General features: G+C 40.6%; 1 protein-coding gene and 1 long non-coding RNA gene across 2 annotated transcripts; one reads left to right on the top strand and one right to left on the bottom strand.

Moving 5' to 3' along the window:
• The first annotated feature begins 457 nt into the window (after nucleotides 1-457).
• Nucleotides 458-1133, top strand: LOC132895033 (uncharacterized). The gene is made up of 2 exons (XR_009655703.1): nucleotides 458-793; nucleotides 1074-1133. It is a non-coding gene; the product is annotated as an uncharacterized LOC132895033 (long non-coding RNA).
• An 11444-nt stretch (nucleotides 1134-12577) lies between these two features.
• Nucleotides 12578-15868, bottom strand: plvapa (plasmalemma vesicle associated protein a). Its single transcript, XM_060935205.1, has 5 exons — nucleotides 15356-15868; nucleotides 14985-15033; nucleotides 14116-14822; nucleotides 13837-14026; nucleotides 12578-13742 (listed from the first exon to the last, which is right to left on the bottom strand). Exons 1-5 carry the CDS (start codon nucleotides 15752-15754, stop codon nucleotides 13690-13692), a joined length of 1398 nt encoding a protein of 465 aa, XP_060791188.1. The 5' UTR covers nucleotides 15755-15868; the 3' UTR covers nucleotides 12578-13689.
• Nucleotides 15869-18127: the final 2259 nt, after the last annotated feature.

Below are 18127 nucleotides of genomic sequence, written 5' to 3' on the forward strand. Positions count from 1 at the left end.
ACGCCCCTGGTGAAACGTCGATTTCTCCACCGTCTGAGAGGGTCGATTTATCACCGTTGAATCAACGTGGGTAAAGGTTGATCTGTCGACCGTCAGAGAAGGTTGAATATACGACGTTGAACCATCGTCACTTTTGCCGGCCAGTTTTCAACATTGGTAGGATGAGCAAATTCTGGCCCGTAGCCAGGGGGGATCGGAGGGTTCGTTCGATCCCCCCCCGCGACACCGCGCCCCGGACACACACGCCTCAAGATTACTCAAGATTTATTCATTTGTTCATCTCCGATGAATATACATTGATTCACATTTAAATTTACAATATCAAATCCAGACTAATCAAAAAAGAAAAGTAGACTAAGTGAGGACGAGTTAGAAAAACGGGTTCATTTCTCCTATGTTTATGTTTACACGTTTGTTCAGACTGCTTTACACCCCAATCCAGTGGGTGGCGGTAATGCCCCCATTAGACCCCTTTCACTGACGTCACCCGAAACCGGAAGTAAACAAACCCTGCGCCACATTGGAAGACCAACAAACTCGTGATTTGGGGGAAATAAAGGCAGCGCGCGGTATGTGAACCCACGGGTTCATCATAAACCTACAATGGTAAACTTTTGTGTTGTGTTAGGGTTCTAACAAAGCTGATGGGAAAGGTGAAAAGGAGTCTTTCTACAGAATACCAGCTGTGATTGAGACACAAGCAAACCAAGGAGCTTTCTGCCAGGAGACAGCGAGAGGATTTAGCTGCTTTATGCAGAGCGGATCTGAATACTTCAAGTCTATTTTGTTACTGGTAAGTCACTAGGCTAGAGTGTTGTAGAACATTTTTTTTAAATGTTTACTGAATAAAAACATCCTTAATTTTATCAAATATTCTTTACTCTATATTTCATTTCTTTCTTTTGTTTTAATTTTCCTCCCTCCATCCCTCTTTGGATTTTAAATATAGTTTTTCCCCCATGTCCAAATAATGAGGTAGGGTGGCATTTAGAAACCCATAGCCTACTGCTGACTTTCTTTATCAATGCTGCATCAAATTAATTTTGGTTATGTTTTTCTGTTTCCATGTACAGGTCTGCGCCGCAGGAGGAATAGGCCACAATTATAAATAAATCATAAAATGTTTCTAAGAACTTGTTCAAGTGTGTTCTGTTCCTTATAAATGTTAAAAGTTATGCCTCATTAGATAGCTTGACAAACATTAGGAGAGGTGCATTGTTGCATGCATTTTTATATCCTGTTGTACATTAAACAGGACGTAGCCTACGCACATTGATATAAATTAAGTTTCACTTTCATGGTTGAAGTATGCATGTGTGTGTTCATCCTAGGCAAGAGCCCCGATGCTTTATTGTTAGCTAGTTTAATTTAGCCTGTTTTGCTTAATTTGTAGCCTTCCTGTTGTACATAAAACAGGAAGTAAAGTTGGATGAATCATCGCCGAAAATTCAACTATAAATCGACCGAAATCCGTAGTTGAATAAAGGGTGAAAGGGGGTCTATTCTCTGTCGACCACCAGCCACTTTTCAACGTCGTTTCAACGGAAACTCGTATGAGCAAAGCGGTGTTGAATCAACGTCGGTGATCGACGGTGATTCGACGACGTACAGGTCGAAGAACATGCCGATGATTCCACGTCGAATCAACGACCCTCTGCGGAATGGGTGGTGAAAGCGGCCGGATATTTTCTTTGATTGACAGCTCGTTTCAACTATAGACAGGCAGCGGTGAATTTCAGTTCAGTCCCATGCGGATTCGCAAGTGCTGTGGTGTATTGTAAGAGATCAGCTTACATTTCGATTTCATTCATTACATATGGTTTCTACCAGCTTTTTTAGTTTGTATATATTTTCATTGTAAATAAAGTGTAAATATAGTGTTGTCAAGTTTGCTATCTTAGTTCCAGAAATTTTGTTTATTTGAGTGACTGAACTTGAACTTGAGGGGACTAGTCAGCTAGCAAGAAAGCTGCGCACGGATGCCAAGCATTGCTGATTTAATTTTGGCGAAGCCATTTGCCAGTCTTCCTTTCGAGGAAAAATTTAAAATTAAAGAGCAGGGTAGACCAACGCCTCAAATTGACTTGGTGAAAAAGGTAGGGAATAATACTCGTTCCTTTCAGCTCTCCTGGTACGAGAAAGTGAATTGGCTAACAGCAAGTGACCCACATCAACAACAGTAAATAGGCTACTTTAGTAATATGTCATGGATGGACCAAAAATATAGAATCTATTTAAAATGTTTATGCTGAGTATATTATATTGGAATATATATTTTTCTGGATATGAATTAAACACAGCTACAATTTGGAAAACATTTTTAAACAAAAACACAGGCGAGAACATTTCACACTACAGACCTGGATTAAAAGTGAAGAGTTATCAAAATTGTCAATAAAACATTTCTCAGTCAAAATAAGTAAAATATAGGGAAAGTGTCATTGAATGAAATGTGTGGCACCCAGCTCTATGTTTGGCTCCCCAAGGTCAGTGCTTGTGCCTATTCCAGAACACTCTGCTGTTACTGCTGACATTCCTGACAAAGAGCTGCTTTCAGTAATGATCAATTTTTAAACAACATGCCACAATTTTAAAATATAAAATGTTAAAATATACCCCCCCAACACCACCATCATGTATATTGGACAGTAAGCTAATGGGCCAAAAGAACCTGTTATTTCACAGTTTGTGACCCTGCCAACAATCAGCCAGATCAGAGGCAAGAGTATGGGCAAAATTGATGTGTTTTTTTTCTTTTAAAATCTGGAAATATCGTAACCGACCAGCCTCCCCTGTTTGAAAGACTACCAGCCGCCACTGCCTTCTATGGCCTCTTTAGCTGCTCCTCCAACATATTTCTGAAGGAAGAAGATTTTCTCTGAAGTTGGAATATTTTTCCTCTCAATCAGTGCCTGAAAGGATGACTTCCAATGATTAAACTTAAGTGGATCTCCACTAAAGATTGTTGGCTCTGGAATGGGTAGCCTGTTTGCTGATATAGCCTCAGCCAATACTTTTACAAGCTCTCCTGAGTCATCTTGAAGCGTTTTCCTTGGAGCCATGTCTCTCAGTGGTTGTGGATACAAAGGCACAGAATTCACCTGATTACCTTCTGGTGCAGCTGTAGGTAGTACAGAGTTCTGTCGTGCACGTTCTTGGTCTGGATAGAATTCAGCTCCATCATAAACCTTAAGCTTTGCCTTGGCAGCATTCAGCTTTTTCAGCTCCTCCAGACGCTGAAGCTCTCTTTTCAAGTCTTCTACAGACCTTTTTCTTGCAGCACTCTCTTCTTGCTGTTTCTTTAAGAGAGCAGCCTCTTGTCTTTCCTTTTCTATCCTACGTTCAGTCTCTTCCTTTTCTCCTTGAAGACGGCAAGTTAATGCAGCTGCTTCTTGGTCTGCGACTATCTGCCATTCCTCAGCTTCAAGTTTTAGCAGTTTCTCTTGGTGGCATTCTTGCTCAGCCGTAATCTCTAATACAGCTCGAGTAGTTTCATACTCAGCAGCAGCTTCTTGCCTTTTAACTGAAGAGACAGAGTGAATGGAATGATCTTTAGAACAATCAGATGCTGGAGGTGACACACTAGAGATTGAAGATGCAGACACAGAGTTGTCTTCAGGCCAGCACAGCTCCTCCCTTACATCTTGAACAGTGGCGGCTCCTGAATTTTTTTTCAGGGGGGCAATTTTCCCCCGTTATGTCTACACGGACCATAAATGTCCACAGGACTGAAGTAAATTGACCTAGGTAGCAAGTCAACTGTTCTACAGAATGTTCTGTAAATAGATTTTGTGCTTCAAACTCCATGACCAGCAAGAATTTTACAGACTGTGCAACTTAAGGACAAACAGGAAAGTGCACTTACTGTAACAAAACATTGTAAATAGTTGGCTAACATAACAATAGCAGTTGAATAAATAGATGAGTGGATCTTTAGATCTTGCAATTACTGGTATTTACCAAGGATATTACCAAAGTGCTAACTCTCAGAGCAAAGTGTGGCAAATATAAAAATGCACATTGAAAACATCAAAAGTGAACGGATTCTGTGACTGTGTGTGTGTGTCACGAAGTCAACCAAACCCAGAAAAACACCACGGTGACTGGAGCCCTCAGTTTCGTCTTTGCCTCGTAGAGCTAACTCGAACACTCCACAAAATTTCACGCATTGGATGAGCCAGTTTAATATGTGCCTGTTCTTGCTCACCTCATCGTTGTGGCGGCGAACTGCTAGCCTGTAGCCCTCATCCGGTTGTGTAGCGATGTTCACTCTCCCAAAAGCCGAAAATTTCAGGCAGCTGCCCATATGAATCTTTGATGACTCGTGTTTTTTTATTTTCTCCGACAAATGATGCATCTCCGAAACTCCAGTGACCGTCCAAGCAGTGTTGTCCGTGGAGCCACCTCCAGGGTGGAAAAGTAAGCAGGGGGAGCAGAAAACCGCTGAGGCGTCCTCGCAGCCAGTTAGCCAGGATTTGCGCTGGTACCATGTTGAAGTAAAACCTCGAGTATATGATTTCCCCCCCTTGTCGAAATTTGTTAGATTTGGTCGAGGGGGGTCCAGCTTGTTTTGTTGCCAATTCAGCTCGATTTGATCGCTGACTAAATGGAACTTCTTTTAAGGACCGCACTGAATTGCTTTCCGCATCCATCTCACCTCAGAAACTGAGCGGATCGAATGCAACTTTGCCGCGCTTCACAGTGACCTAAGCACGTTAGGGCAAGCCCCCCCCCGGAACCCATAGAGATTGCATTGAAGTGTCAGTTAGGAGAAAAAAAATATATTAACATGGGACTCTATCAGTGAACTCTTGGGCGATTTTCAGCGTGACTGAAATCGCCCCAAAAGGGGCGGTACTCTAGAAGCAAGACCACCCTGATTGGACAATGATACCCAGAGACAGATTAAAACGGCCTCGAGCAGCGCTGGTGAAAGTTTGTTTTAATAAAAGAAAAAAAACTTTTTTTTTTCGTTTTGGCAGTGCGTCGCCCAATCGCCCTTATGCACCAGCCGCCCTTGATCTTGAATTTGTGACTGAGCATTTTTTACAACAATCCTGGTGACTGATATACCCTTGTCCAGCTTGCGGCGCATGTCATGTGATGGGCTGTCAATCCTTCTGTAGTCATCATAAACAATTTTCAGCTCAGACAATTCTCTTTGAATACTGCTGATGTGCTCTTGGAGGATGTTACTCCGGTCCTGTTTTATTACAGATTTTTTAGCTACCTTAGTTAGAGCCTTCCATCGTTCATAAATACTGTCAAAGCGAAGTAGTAGTCTGCTAGTTTTTTCTTGCTGAAATTCCCTTCCCTTTTGTGTTAATCTGCGGGCTCGCTCACCTCTACGAGGCTCTTCAGACTGTACTGCTGGTTGTACAACTCTAGACTCATCTATCTGCCCTGGCTCTGCTGCTTGTTCTGTAGAAACTGCTACATAACGAGTCTCTTCACTTGTTTGCGACATTTTAGCTTATTTGGAAATGACCTTTACACAATATACTTATCTCAAATAAGTAGTTAATAATGAGGGCGGCATGGTGGTGTAGTGGTTAGCACTGTCGCCTCACAGCAAGAAGGTCCGGGTTCGAGCCCCGTGGCCGGCGAGGGCCTTTCTGTGCGGAGTTTGCATGTTCTCCCCGTGTCCGCGTGGGTTTCCTCCGGGTGCTCCGGTTTCCTCCAAAGACATGCAGGTTAGGTTAACTGGTGACTCTAAATTGACCGTAGGCGTGAATGTGAGTGTGAATGGTTGTCTATGGTGGGGTTTACATTAGACCGTATCAGCAGATCATCAGATTAACATTTTTAAAACGATTAGCGTGCACACAGCAACACCAATACACGATTCGCGTGCACACAGCAACACCAATACACGGATACGCTCGGCTCCGCAGGCATCCTGCGCTCCAAATCACTCCGCCCTGAACAGCGAGTGCCCTCTGGAGGGTGCGCACTCCGGCCCTGCGCAGCTCACAGAGCGCGCGAGTGAAGTGCACAAGCAGTGATTCGGGACTGAGCCGCTGTGTGTGTGATCCCAGCGCATATCACTTACCACTTGCAAGTGGAAGGATGGCAAGCCTAAAGACAATCATAACTACACAATGGGCAGTATTTGCAGTATTTTCATACTTTTATACTCTTTAATGAAAGGTGCTACAAGGCGGAAGTCCGCGCCGTTTTTCAGCAGTCGCGTCACATGACCAGCGCCAACGAATCAGGAAGGTGGATGTCACAGTGACGTTGTCCAATGACGACGCCAGCTAGAGCTCAGCACAGCGTATCCGCATATCCTCAATGTTTACACAGCACCGGACCAGACACGATCTGGATTGAATACGTGGACCCTGGCGGATTCCCGTTTCCCGGCGTTTCCAGGCGTTTTAATGTAAACGGACAGTGCATCCGCGAAGAAAACGAGACAGATACGGTCTAATGTAAACTTGGCCAAAGTGTCAGCCCTGTGATGACCTGGCGACTTGTCCAGGGTGTACCCCGCCTTTCGCCCGTAGTCAGCTGGGATAGGCTCCAGCTTGCCTGCGACCCTGTAGAACAGGATAAAGCGGCTAGAGATAATGAGATGAGATGAGATGAGTCTATGTGTCAGCGCTGTGATGACCTGGCGACTTGTCCAGGGTGTACCCCGCCTTTCGCCCGTAGTCAGCTGGGATAGGCTCCAGCTTGCCTGCGACCCTGTAGAACAGGATAAAGCGGCTAGAGATAATGAGATGAGATGAGATGAGTTAATAATGAACATTTCCACAAAAATATGTTTCAACTGAAAAGAAACATCAAATTAGGTTACTGCCTTTAAAGCAACCTTTAAAATAGGCATTGACAAGGCCCTTATGGCGACACCTCAATGAGCTTGCATAGAAATACTTAAATATGAATAGAAACCCTCTTGCCAAATATGAGCTTAAATATGAACTTAGTTACATGCACACACAAAATTTCCCTCTTCTTCAAAGGAAATCAATTACCCTTGCTCAATTAAATAATTAAGGATCAAGATATACACGATGTAAATAAATCAATTCCATCAATGCAATTCATATCTTGTGAAACACTGTTCTTCTTAGTTGGTACACACAGTCCCTTATAGGTTTTCAAGTCAAGTCAAATCAAGTCAACTTTATTGTCATATATGCTATACATTCTCGACATACCGTACAGCACACGGTGACCCACGGTGCAAACAGGCAATGCAATAAATAAAAATAAAAATCGAATAATTGAAAAAACAAACAATATAAACAGTATAAACACTCTAGATAAGAACTAGACATAGACTAATCACTCAGACAAACAATATAAACAGTATAAACACTAGATAAGAACTAGACATAGACTAATCACTCAGACAAACAATATAAACAGTATAAACACTAGATAAGAACTAGACATAGACTAAACACTCAGACAGTATAAACAGTGTAAACTATTTATATTCTTATGTCCAATGTTCAATTCTTATGTCCCCTTTCAGTACACAAACTTAAGTGTCTGACTTATGGACGTATTCATGAAAACTGATAAACTTATGTGTCCTCAATGCTGAACAGTGGCTTATCTGTATTTCCCATCTTGGCGAACCGTCGACACAAGCAGGTCACGGTGAGTTCACGCAGGTCCGAGTTCGACTATCACTCCCTCCATGAAATAAGCGACGCTGGTTCTTTATACAGATGGATTTATTTTTCTCTTCATTCCAATTCACCGTCAACAATCCACTGTCGAACTCGCTGGCTGCATACAACACAGGGGGAATGAGTTTTGAACAAAAAAACCCTCAAAATCAAAATAGGAAATACTAGGATCATCTTGAAACCAGAGGGTGGCATGGTGGTGTAGTGGTTAGCACTGTTGCCTCACAGCAAGAAGGTCCTGGGTTCGAGCCCCGGGGCCGGTGAGGACCTTTCTGTGCGGAGTTTGCATGTTGTCCGCGTGGGTTTGCTCCGGTTTCCCCCACAGTCCAAAGACATGCAGGTTAGGTTAACTGGCAACTCTAAAGTGAGTGTGAATGGTTGTCTATGTGTCAGCCCTGTGATGACCTGGCGACTTGTCCAGGGTGTACCCCGCCTTTTGCCCATAGTCAGCTGGGATAGGCTCCAGCTTGCCTGCGACCCTGTAGAACAGGATAAAGCGGCTAGAGATAACGAGATGAGATGAGATCTTGAAAACAGAGGATAAACAACTTCTTCTTGAAACTTTCTTGGTGGATTCCTGCAATTAATTGCGCCCTGTGATCCTACCAGATGTGGTGCTTTCCAGCAGAAATTAGCACTGTTTGTCCTCACATGGTTCTCCTTCAGCACCTGTTACTCACTACACTGCCAGAAGTGTCTCAAATAGTTTCACATTATTCATGTAAACCCTGAGACATGTTCTGACATGTAGAAAGAAGGACTGAGAAGGCTTGGGCTTGAGTTGCACAATACAAATAAATCTTCACAAGAAATAAACCACATAAATAATATATGTAAACAAATTATTATTAATTATTGCAAGTAATATGCACAGCAGTTACACTATCCACGTTCACTGGATTTTGAGAAACAGAGCATTTTTATTTTATTTTTTTGCAAATTCGATAAATAAAAACAAAGTGAAATGACAGGAGCAATTTGTGAAAAATGCGCTAATAATAATTCTTGAAAAATGAAAAAAGGGAGGTGTCGTAGCTCAGGTGGCTAAGGCGCCATACCATAAATCCGGGGACCTGGGTTCGATTCCGACCCGAGGTCATTTCCTGATCCTTCCCCGTCTCTCTCTCTCCTGCTTGTTTCCTGTCCTATCCAGTAAAGGTGAACAAAGCCCAAAAAAATATCTATGAAAAAAGATACATTCTTCCCATCAAATACTTTTATTCCATATTTTGTTGTTTTTTTGTATTTTGGGGGGTTTTGTTTTCGAGTAGAGTTTTTATTTCGTCCTCGGTTGGTTCAGCAAGACGCTTCTCCATTTTGTTTTTCTCTACTCATGATATATGAGCTGATAGCCTAGTAGCAGAGTAGCCAATCGGAGTGCACGATTGCTCATATCCAGTGAATGTGGATAGAATCATATGGATTACTACAGTTGTGGATGGAATAGGGCTATTTAATTATTTGTATTTTTATTATTTATGATTTACTGTTTGCTCTCAAACGCATTAAGAAGGCAAGAAACCCGTCCACTAATTAACTTTTGACGAGGCGCAGCTGTTAATTGAAAAGCATTCCAGGTGAACTACCTCATGGAGCTGGTTAAGATAATGCCAGTAGTGTGCAAAGCATCATCAAGGTAAATGTGGGATACGCTGAAGAATCTAAAACATAATTCCATATATGTTCCAGATGTTATTTCATAGTTTTGATGTCTTCAGAAAATACAGAAAAACCTATGAATGAGTAGGCGTGTCCAGTTTTTTTTACCGGTACTGTATATTTTGCATATAATGTATTTACAGTGGTGCTTAAAAGTTTGTGAACCCTTTAGAATTTTCTATATTTCTGCAGAAATATGACCTAAAACAACATCAGATTTTCACACAAGTCTTAAAAGTGGATAAAGAGAACCCAGTTAAACAAATGAGACAAAAATATTATACTTGGTCATTTATTTATTGAGGAAAATGATCCAATATTACATATCTGTGAATGGCGACAGTATGTGAACCTTTGCTTTCAGTATCTGATGTGACCCCCTTGTGCAGCAATAACTGCAACTAAACGTTTGCAGTAACTGTTAATCAGTCCTGCACACCGGCTTGGAGGAATTTTAGCCCATTCCTCCGTACAGAACAGCTTCAGCTCTGGGATGTTGGTGAGTTTCCTCACATGAACTGCTCGCTTCAGGTCCTTCCACAACATTTCGATTGGATTAAGGTCAGGACGTTGACTTGGCCATTCCAAAATATTAACTTTATTCTTCTTTAACCATTCTTTGGTAGAACGACTTGTGTGCTTAGGGTCGTTGTCTTGCTGCATGACCCACCTTCTCTTGAGATTCAGTTCATGGACAGATGTCCTGACATTTTCCTTTAGAATTCACTGGTATAATTCAGAATTCATTGTTCCATCAATGATGGCAAGCCGTCTTGGCCCAGATGCAGCAAAACAGGCCCAAACCATGACACTACCACCACCATGATTCACAGATGGGATAAGGTTCTTATGCTGGAATGCAGTGTTTTCCTTTCTCCAAACATAACGCTTCTCATTTAAACCAAAAAGTTCTATTTTGGTCTCAACAAATCATTTTTCCAATAGCCTTCTGGCTTGTCCACGTGATCTTTAGTAAACTGCAGACGAGCAGCAATGTTCTTTTTGGAGAGCAGTGACTTTCTCCTTGCAACCCTGCCATGCACACCATTGTTGTTCAGTGTTCTCCTGATGGTGGACTCATGAACATTAACATTAGCCAATGTGAGAGAGGCCTTCAGTTGCTTCGAAGTTACCCTGGGGTCCTTTGTGACCTCGCCGACTATTACACGCCTTACTCTTGGAGTGATCTTTGTTGGTCGACCACTCCTGGGGAGGGTAACAACGGTCTTGAATTTCCTCCATTTGTACACAATCTGTCTGACTGTGGATTGGTGGAATCCAAACTCTTTAGAGATGGTTTTCAACTTTTTCCTGCCCGATGAGCATCAACAACGCTTTGTCTGAGGTGCTCAGAAATCTCCTTTTTTTCGTGCCATGATGCACTTCCACAAACGTGTTGTGAAGATCATACTTTGATAGATCCCTGTTTTTTAAATAAAACAGGGTGCCCACTCACACCTGATTGTCATCCCATTGATTGAAAACACCTGACTCTGACCTGAAAATCTGATGATGTGTTAGGTCATATTTATGCAGAAATGTAGAAAATTCTAAAGGGTTCACAAACTTTCAAGCACCACTGTATTGTGTTCTTTGCATTTTTAATTTTTATTATTCATTCTCTTACTGTTCAACTTGAAGCTGCTGTAACGTGTGAATTTCCCTTATGGGGCTCAATATAGTGTATCTTATCTGATCTTTAAGGGTCGGTGTAGTAGTCGTAGTAGCTTAATTGTAGCGGTGTGAACGATATTTATGAGTCAAGCAGATATTTCTTTGAGTTTATTTATAAATTGTTTGCTGTCATTATTTCTGGGAATGAACAAAAGGTTTTGACCTCTTAATGTCTTTACCATAGAGTCCTAATGGCCCAACAACGTAGGAAGTGCAATTAGAGTTGAGAAGTTCAAGAGAATATGAATAACAGTGGTCAGAGTTTCATAACCAATTAGACTAGGAAGGAGGTTTTAATAATAAGCACTAATCCCTTCCTGTAAAAGGGGGAGAAGATACTTTACCCATACGACTTTTTTTTTTTTTTGAAGCCCTGTGTGTGGTCCAAAATAAAATTTTCATTTGACAGATGAACGATATAAACAGATGAACCTGCAGTATACTGTCAAAAACATGATATTTACTGTAACTGGCACGTAAAAAAAAACCTTTAGCTTGAACACCCCCTTGCATTCCTTTTGACTATCTAAGAAAACCAGGTTCTTGTGCTACATCCTCAAACCTGCAGACATGACTCAGACAGTATATTTCCTGCCTGCTGAAATCTTTAATGCCAGTAAATAAACAAAACATTTTGTCAAGGACGTATTGTTCACATGTCACAGATGCTAGCGTTACGAGTGTCTCTCAGAGCAAACAGGCCTAAGTGGAAGTCACTTATGCTAAACAAAGGATATCCTTTTAGCAGAACTGCAGCTTCCATTATGCAACTGCATTATTTATTAATTGGCGCCTTGTTTCTGCTCTGCTTAAGCTTTTCTATTTTTTTTTAATTGCACTGCTTTTGGCATCGCTTCTCACAGGAAGCAAGTCAGCATGGGAAACCGTCTTAATTGTTTTACATTCTGCACATGTAGTGCAGTTTATCAGTGCCAATGTCTCTCTGTGGACATGACGAACATAGTCTTTGGGAAAGACAATGCATCCTCTCAGTGGGTATATCCTGAACGAACTGCCAAAATCGAAGGTGTGTTTATTTTGTTCTTCGTTCTCGACCTGTTTTCATTGTTTATGGGCTTTTATTTGAAGTTTTCACATGATCTAACCTTGCTGCCAGTGTGGCTGAATGATAGTTCAACTTTGGCTTGAAATGGATTTCCGTTGGTTGGAGAGGGTTTTGTAAAAAAAAAAAAAAAAATCCCATTGACGTAAAAAAAAAAAATTTCACAATAGGCTATGGTTGGCCAGAGTTATTTTAGGGGTGTTAAGAATGATGGGTAACCCTTTAATAATACTGATAACGTGCACCTGACTTTTGGAGCATGGTTAAGTCATTGTTTCACCCACCCTTCCTATTCTGGGCCATAAACAATCTGGCAGACAAACGTTCACCTCTATTAGGGTGGACCATCAATTTGGATTAGGTCAAGCCCCTTAAAGTGAATCACAAACTAAACACTCTTGTTTACTGCCACATTCCTTTGACGTCCGTAAGTTGGATCCTTGCCATGTGCTTGACAAAAGAAACATAAATATGTGTTTCAAATGCATAATTTAATGTATAAACATCCATGCTTATCATGACACGGAGAAAAATGCATTTTCAATTGTGATTTTTATTATTATTGGGTTTTTTTTTAGGTCATATATGAAGACTTTACCAAATAAGTGCAAAATTGCAAGTAGTCTGACTTAAAGATTTTATATTCTTATATTAAATGGATTCCATTTGTGCCGTCATGCAAGCCAAATGCAATTTATTAACGTCATAAGGATAATAGTACGACTGTTCACAATGCATTAAAATATGCACACTGGTGAATTAAAGAATAAAACACGGCATGGTGAGCTGTTTCGTATAACAGCACATCCAAAAGTGTTTAATTCCTTTTATACCACAGGAACTGATTTTTCATTCAGTTATTACTGAACAACACAAAGAGCTTTATAACTGTATATAGTCACATTTATGCTGTTGAACTAGTTAGTTCCTGGTTATCATGTACTGTATATTATACACCTTATAAACAGTTGTTTCCCTACCAGCATATCTCTCCCCCCCCCCCCCCCCCGATCTCGAATTTAATAAGACAAAAAAACAAACAAACCCACAAAACACTGCTTGTTGTTCCCAAGAAACCAGAAAGTGTTCATTTGCTTGGTTTGTCCTAAAGACTCTCCCGTGGAGGAAAATGTACTGTTACAAAGCATTGAAAACCTGAGACTTCTTCCACAAAAGTTATATAAACATGAATAAAATTTCACCGTATCAACAATTACATGTTTTTCTTTCTTTGTTAAATAACAGCACGCATCAGACTTGTGATTATGATTATGACTGAGATTATGCGGAGTGCCATCTTTGCAAAATGAGCTCTTACTATAGAAACGACAACGCGTTAATATAAACTTATTAGTTTTATAGCAGGCACTACTGTCAGAGAGGTTGTTATAGAAAAGTAATCATCACCTCCTAACCAATCAGGGATGGGTTTCCCAAAAGCATCGTAGCACAAAGACCATCATTAAACGGTCGCGCGAGCAGTACAATGAACACTCTGTCTCCTAGTTAAGATGCTCTTAACATGAAGAGGCTTTTGGAAAACCAACCCCAGATCGGAGGTCTCAACAGCATGGTGGTACAAACTATTATTATACATATATTCCATATACAAGTTTGAACTGGTCTTTGGACTGGTCAGTGGTCCCTTCATTCTGTTTTGGTGTAACGTTGAAGCTCTCGCAAATGCTGATTGATTTGTGCTGGGGACAAAAAAACAGAAACAGTAAACGTGTTATACTTCCACCGCAATGTGTTACAACACAAGCTGAAAGGTTCGTGTTCATTTTTTCTTACCTGACAACTGGTCATTTACACTGGGTGCTGCTCCAGGCAACAGTGTTTTGAACAAGGATGTTCCACTTGTCCCTAGGTCCCTCGATCCTGCTGTACCTTGCCCAGTGCGACCCGTTCCAGCCATCTGTGACCCAGTTGACCATGGGAAAGAGGGGGACCTTCCAGAAGTAATAAAAGGTTTTGTTGTTGCCTATAAGGAAACAATGAACAGTTTGAAATCATTTCATCTTATGTGTAGCGTTATGAAGTATAATATGATATTTCTTGGTCAAAGCCCACCTGACAAGTGGTCAATGATATGTTGAGGGTCTTGATTTTCTCGTTAAGAATTTTTATGTCCGCTTCTTTCACAGACACTAGCTTTTGTTGAAGATTGCTATTTTCGGTCAGCTGTCTGACCCGCAGCAGGAGCTTCTCCATTTCTTGGTCATAGTTCAGCTGGGCTTGCTTGCGAGCCTTTTGGTTCTCTTCAACAGTGGCACTGAGATTCCCCTTGCACCAAACGGCATCCTCTGTCAGTAGTTTGTTTTCTGTTTGGTATTTGGCATTTGAGCCTAGAATTGACGAGACCTGACTCCCCACTTTGTCCAGATACAATTGAAGCTTGTTCTCCACCTCTTTCGATAGGCTGCTGCAGTTTGCACGAATGTCTTCAAGTTTTGTGCTTTGTTTGTCACACGTCAGCTGGAAGGAGTCGTGCTTCTTGAACAAGTCGTCGACTTTTTTAAGAAACTCCCTGGTGACGTTCGGGATTCCTTGTAAGGACTTAACGAAATCCTCCTTACACGATTTCTCATACTTTTCGATCCTTTCTTCAAGGGAGACTTTGCTTCGCCGCAGTTCAATTGCGTCCAGTTGATACTGCAGTTTGTCTCTGTTGGCGCTTTCTAAGTTAAGTCTCGCTGTCGCCATTTTTTCGGTGAAATTCGCCTGGATGAGTTTTATCATGTCTTCACATTTCTTAAGCCCATATGGACACATTCGGTCTAAGGAAAAAATAAAATTCACTGTGAAGCTTTTTTTAAAAACATTTTGAAAACCATTACATCGATGTATCCAGTTGAGCCGGGCTTTTGCTTGATTTGTGACATTAGAATGTAAGAGTGTATTAATTTACAGGATATCAATGAAGAGCAAAGGTGGCTCACCGGGACAAGTGGGAATGATGAGTTTCTTTTTTTCCATCTCACACTCTTGCTGCCAAATTAAAAACATATACAGTCATAAATAGTCTGAAAAAATTCTTGAACAGAAATAAAAGCATTTAAACAAATTCATGCATATAACTGACTACACACAAAACTGTGTATTTCTTAAATATTAGTACAAATGATTGCAAATTAGTCTATTACAAAAACAAAAGTATTGATTAAAAGTATTTGAGATTTGCCAGGGTAATATTTCATGTGTAATCTGACATGCTGGATTAGTATTGGAGAATAACTAATATAATAATAATTCACATTATCATGTCCTCTGAATAATATTAAGGACTGATGATTAAGTCATAAATTCTTACCCATTTGACCTGCAAGAAATTTATAGTTATGGTGGAATTTTTTGCCAGGATGCGAAACGTGTTCAAGCTTTTTTCAACAGCCATCTTTGCTGTCTTAGTGACATTCAGTTGATTGGTGAGGTTCTTTATTTTGCCTTGAAGATCCTTTTTCTCCAAAGTTAGATTAATATAACTTTGTTCCAACTCCTGGACTCTCTTCTCTTCTATCGTCTGCTCCGGCTGGCCGTAAACTAGAAAGAGCACCAGACTGACGATGATGAGAGACTGGATCAGCGAGGAAAAGAAGAAGACCATCTTCATGAAGTAACCACAACCCTTCTCCTCTGGTTTGTGCATTTTCTTGGCAGAACATCCCAGGTTGGCTTTTGAATAGCCACTCTGATAGCTACTCTTATACATTGTTATGCTGCGGTAGATGATTCAGGCTGAGGCACTTCTAATACTCAGGTGTAACAGTTCAAATGTTTATCCAAAATCCACCTCCAGTCATCGCACCACTGAGTTTGTGTCGCAGTGAGACTCTCTTATGTCTGAGACATCTCCACCTCCCTTTTCCTTTGCATTCATCCAGACTTCCCCTGCCACCTCCCTTTTAATTTATGTCTAGTAGCAAGTATAAAGAGGCAGTCTTTGTATATAGATAGATAGATAGATAGATAGATAGATAGATAGATAGATAGATAGATAGATAGATAGATAGATAGATAGATAGATAGTAGTGCATCAGTTGCCCCCTAAAAATGAAAAGTTCCTCCGATCATGATGCATTTTTGTTTTTATGTTCCTTTTGGTAAGAAAACACACTGGGTGAAATATTTTGACAAAATTCAAAAGTTTAATGGTGGCACCAGGAGCTCAAAGTTTTGGAAAAAGCTGCTATTTTATTACTTTTATGACACAATTTCGATCACTTTTCATGAAACAGTATGGCACCTTATAGAGTATACCAAATATCTTAGATACACATTTTTAGTACATATTCTAAATATATTATCAAGCACAGTTTGAGTTTTAGCTGTTCATTGAATCATTGTTCAACTACTTTTAAACAATACAAATGTATTATGAATCACATTAATGCTTCTCAATCCCTTGCAAAGGTTCTTAACATGATCTCTGGGTCACAAGAAATCAATAAATGGAGTCCAACATTGTGATTCAAACCTTACGCGAAAACATAAAATAAGCGTTTTTTGGCAAAAAAATGAACCTCATGGTGCCACCATTAGACTTTTGAATATGGTCAAAAAATTTTACAGGATGTCTTTATTGGTGAAAAGGAACACCCAAACAAAAATGCATCAGATTTTATGAAAGTGAGGGCAACTGATGCACCCTAATATATATATATATATATATATATATGGGCGGCACGGTGGTGTAGTGGTTAGCGCTGTCGCCTCACAGCAAGAAGGTCCTGGGTTCGAGCCCCAGGGCCGGCGAGGGCCTTTCTGTGTGGAGTTTGCATGTTCTCCCCGTGTCCGCGTGGGTTTCCTCCGGGTGCTCCGGTTTCCCCCACAGTCCAAAGACATGCAGGTTAGGTTAACTGGTGACTCTAAATTGACCGTAGGTGTGAATGTGAGTGTGAATGGTTGTCTGTGTCTATGTGTCAGCCCTATGATGACCTGGCGACTTGTCCAGGGTGTACCCCGCCTTTCGCCCGTAGTCAGCTGGGATAGGCTCCAGCTTGCCTGCGACCCTGTAGAACAGGATAAAGCGGCTAGAGATAATGAGATGAGATGAGATATATATATATATATATATAAAACATGTCTTAGACACATGTAAAGAAATGCTAGAGACCAAAAGTGGATTAAAACAGTAATCAGTAAGCCATAATAAATGAAACAAAGTCAATGTTTGGTGTGAGATAACCCTTTGCTTTAAAAAAAAAAATAGTCATCTCAGGTACGATGAGTGCAGTTTTATAAGGAACTGAGCTGTAGGTTTTACTGAGCATCTTACAGAACCAGCCACAGTTCTTCTGGACACTTTGACCGTCACACTCACTTCTTCATTTTGCACCAAAACCCAGCAGCCTTCATTATGTTTTCTTTTTTAATCTGAAAAGTGCTCTCTTATGTAACATGCTGCTCAGATACAAACATTTTTTTCTGTAATATTTAATTTTGTGCTGGAAAACGAATGTTTGGACTCTAAAATGTTTTTGTACTGACTCGATAATGTAGAAGTCATAAAATAGAAATCTATAACAAAGTTTGTATGGAAAAAATAGGGTGCTTAAGACTTTTACACAATAGTGTGTGTATATATATATATATATATATATATATATATATATATATATAGTAGAGTAAATTTTAGTGTCAGACTGTTTTGTAATATTTCCTTTTCACTGAGCGTTACCTCTTCAAGGACTAATGACAGAACATTCTGCACTGAAACATGTTTATCTTATCATGCTCCTTACATGCGTAGCAGATATGCGTACAAGCCAACGATTAGAGAAGATCCAATCAGCTTTAGAGCCGATCACGCTCCCGGCGCGTGATCGGGGCATGTAATTGCAATGATGTAATGCAATCATGGGCGTCGCCACCATTGAATGTGAAGGGGACATGTCCCCTTCACATTTCATAATTCTTTGTTTGGACCCCCCCACATTTAACATAAAATATTAGTTCACCCAGCGCTGTTTCTATTGCTTCATGAAAGAATCCATTCCACTTGATCGATAAGAGAATACACAGACCACTGAAAATCCACTCTGGGTTTTCCGGGCATTACCTACAACAACTCACCGCACGCTAG

Source organism: Neoarius graeffei, chromosome 12, assembly GCF_027579695.1.
Source record: "Neoarius graeffei isolate fNeoGra1 chromosome 12, fNeoGra1.pri, whole genome shotgun sequence".
In the NCBI taxonomy this organism is placed as follows: domain Eukaryota; kingdom Metazoa; phylum Chordata; class Actinopteri; order Siluriformes; family Ariidae; genus Neoarius; species Neoarius graeffei.

Excerpts from the sequence above, each read along its gene's own strand:
- plvapa (XM_060935205.1), bottom strand. The coding sequence starts at position 15,754 with ATGTATAAGAGTAGCTATCAGAGTGGCTATTCAAAAGCCAACCTGGGA. Across the intron at positions 15,034-15,355 it reads ATTTCTTGCAGGTCAAATGG|CAAGAGTGTGAGATGGAAAA; the intron begins GTAAGAATTTAT and ends TTAATTTGGCAG. Across the intron at positions 14,027-14,115 it reads TATCATTGACCACTTGTCAG|GCAACAACAAAACCTTTTAT; the intron begins GTGGGCTTTGAC and ends GTTTCCTTATAG.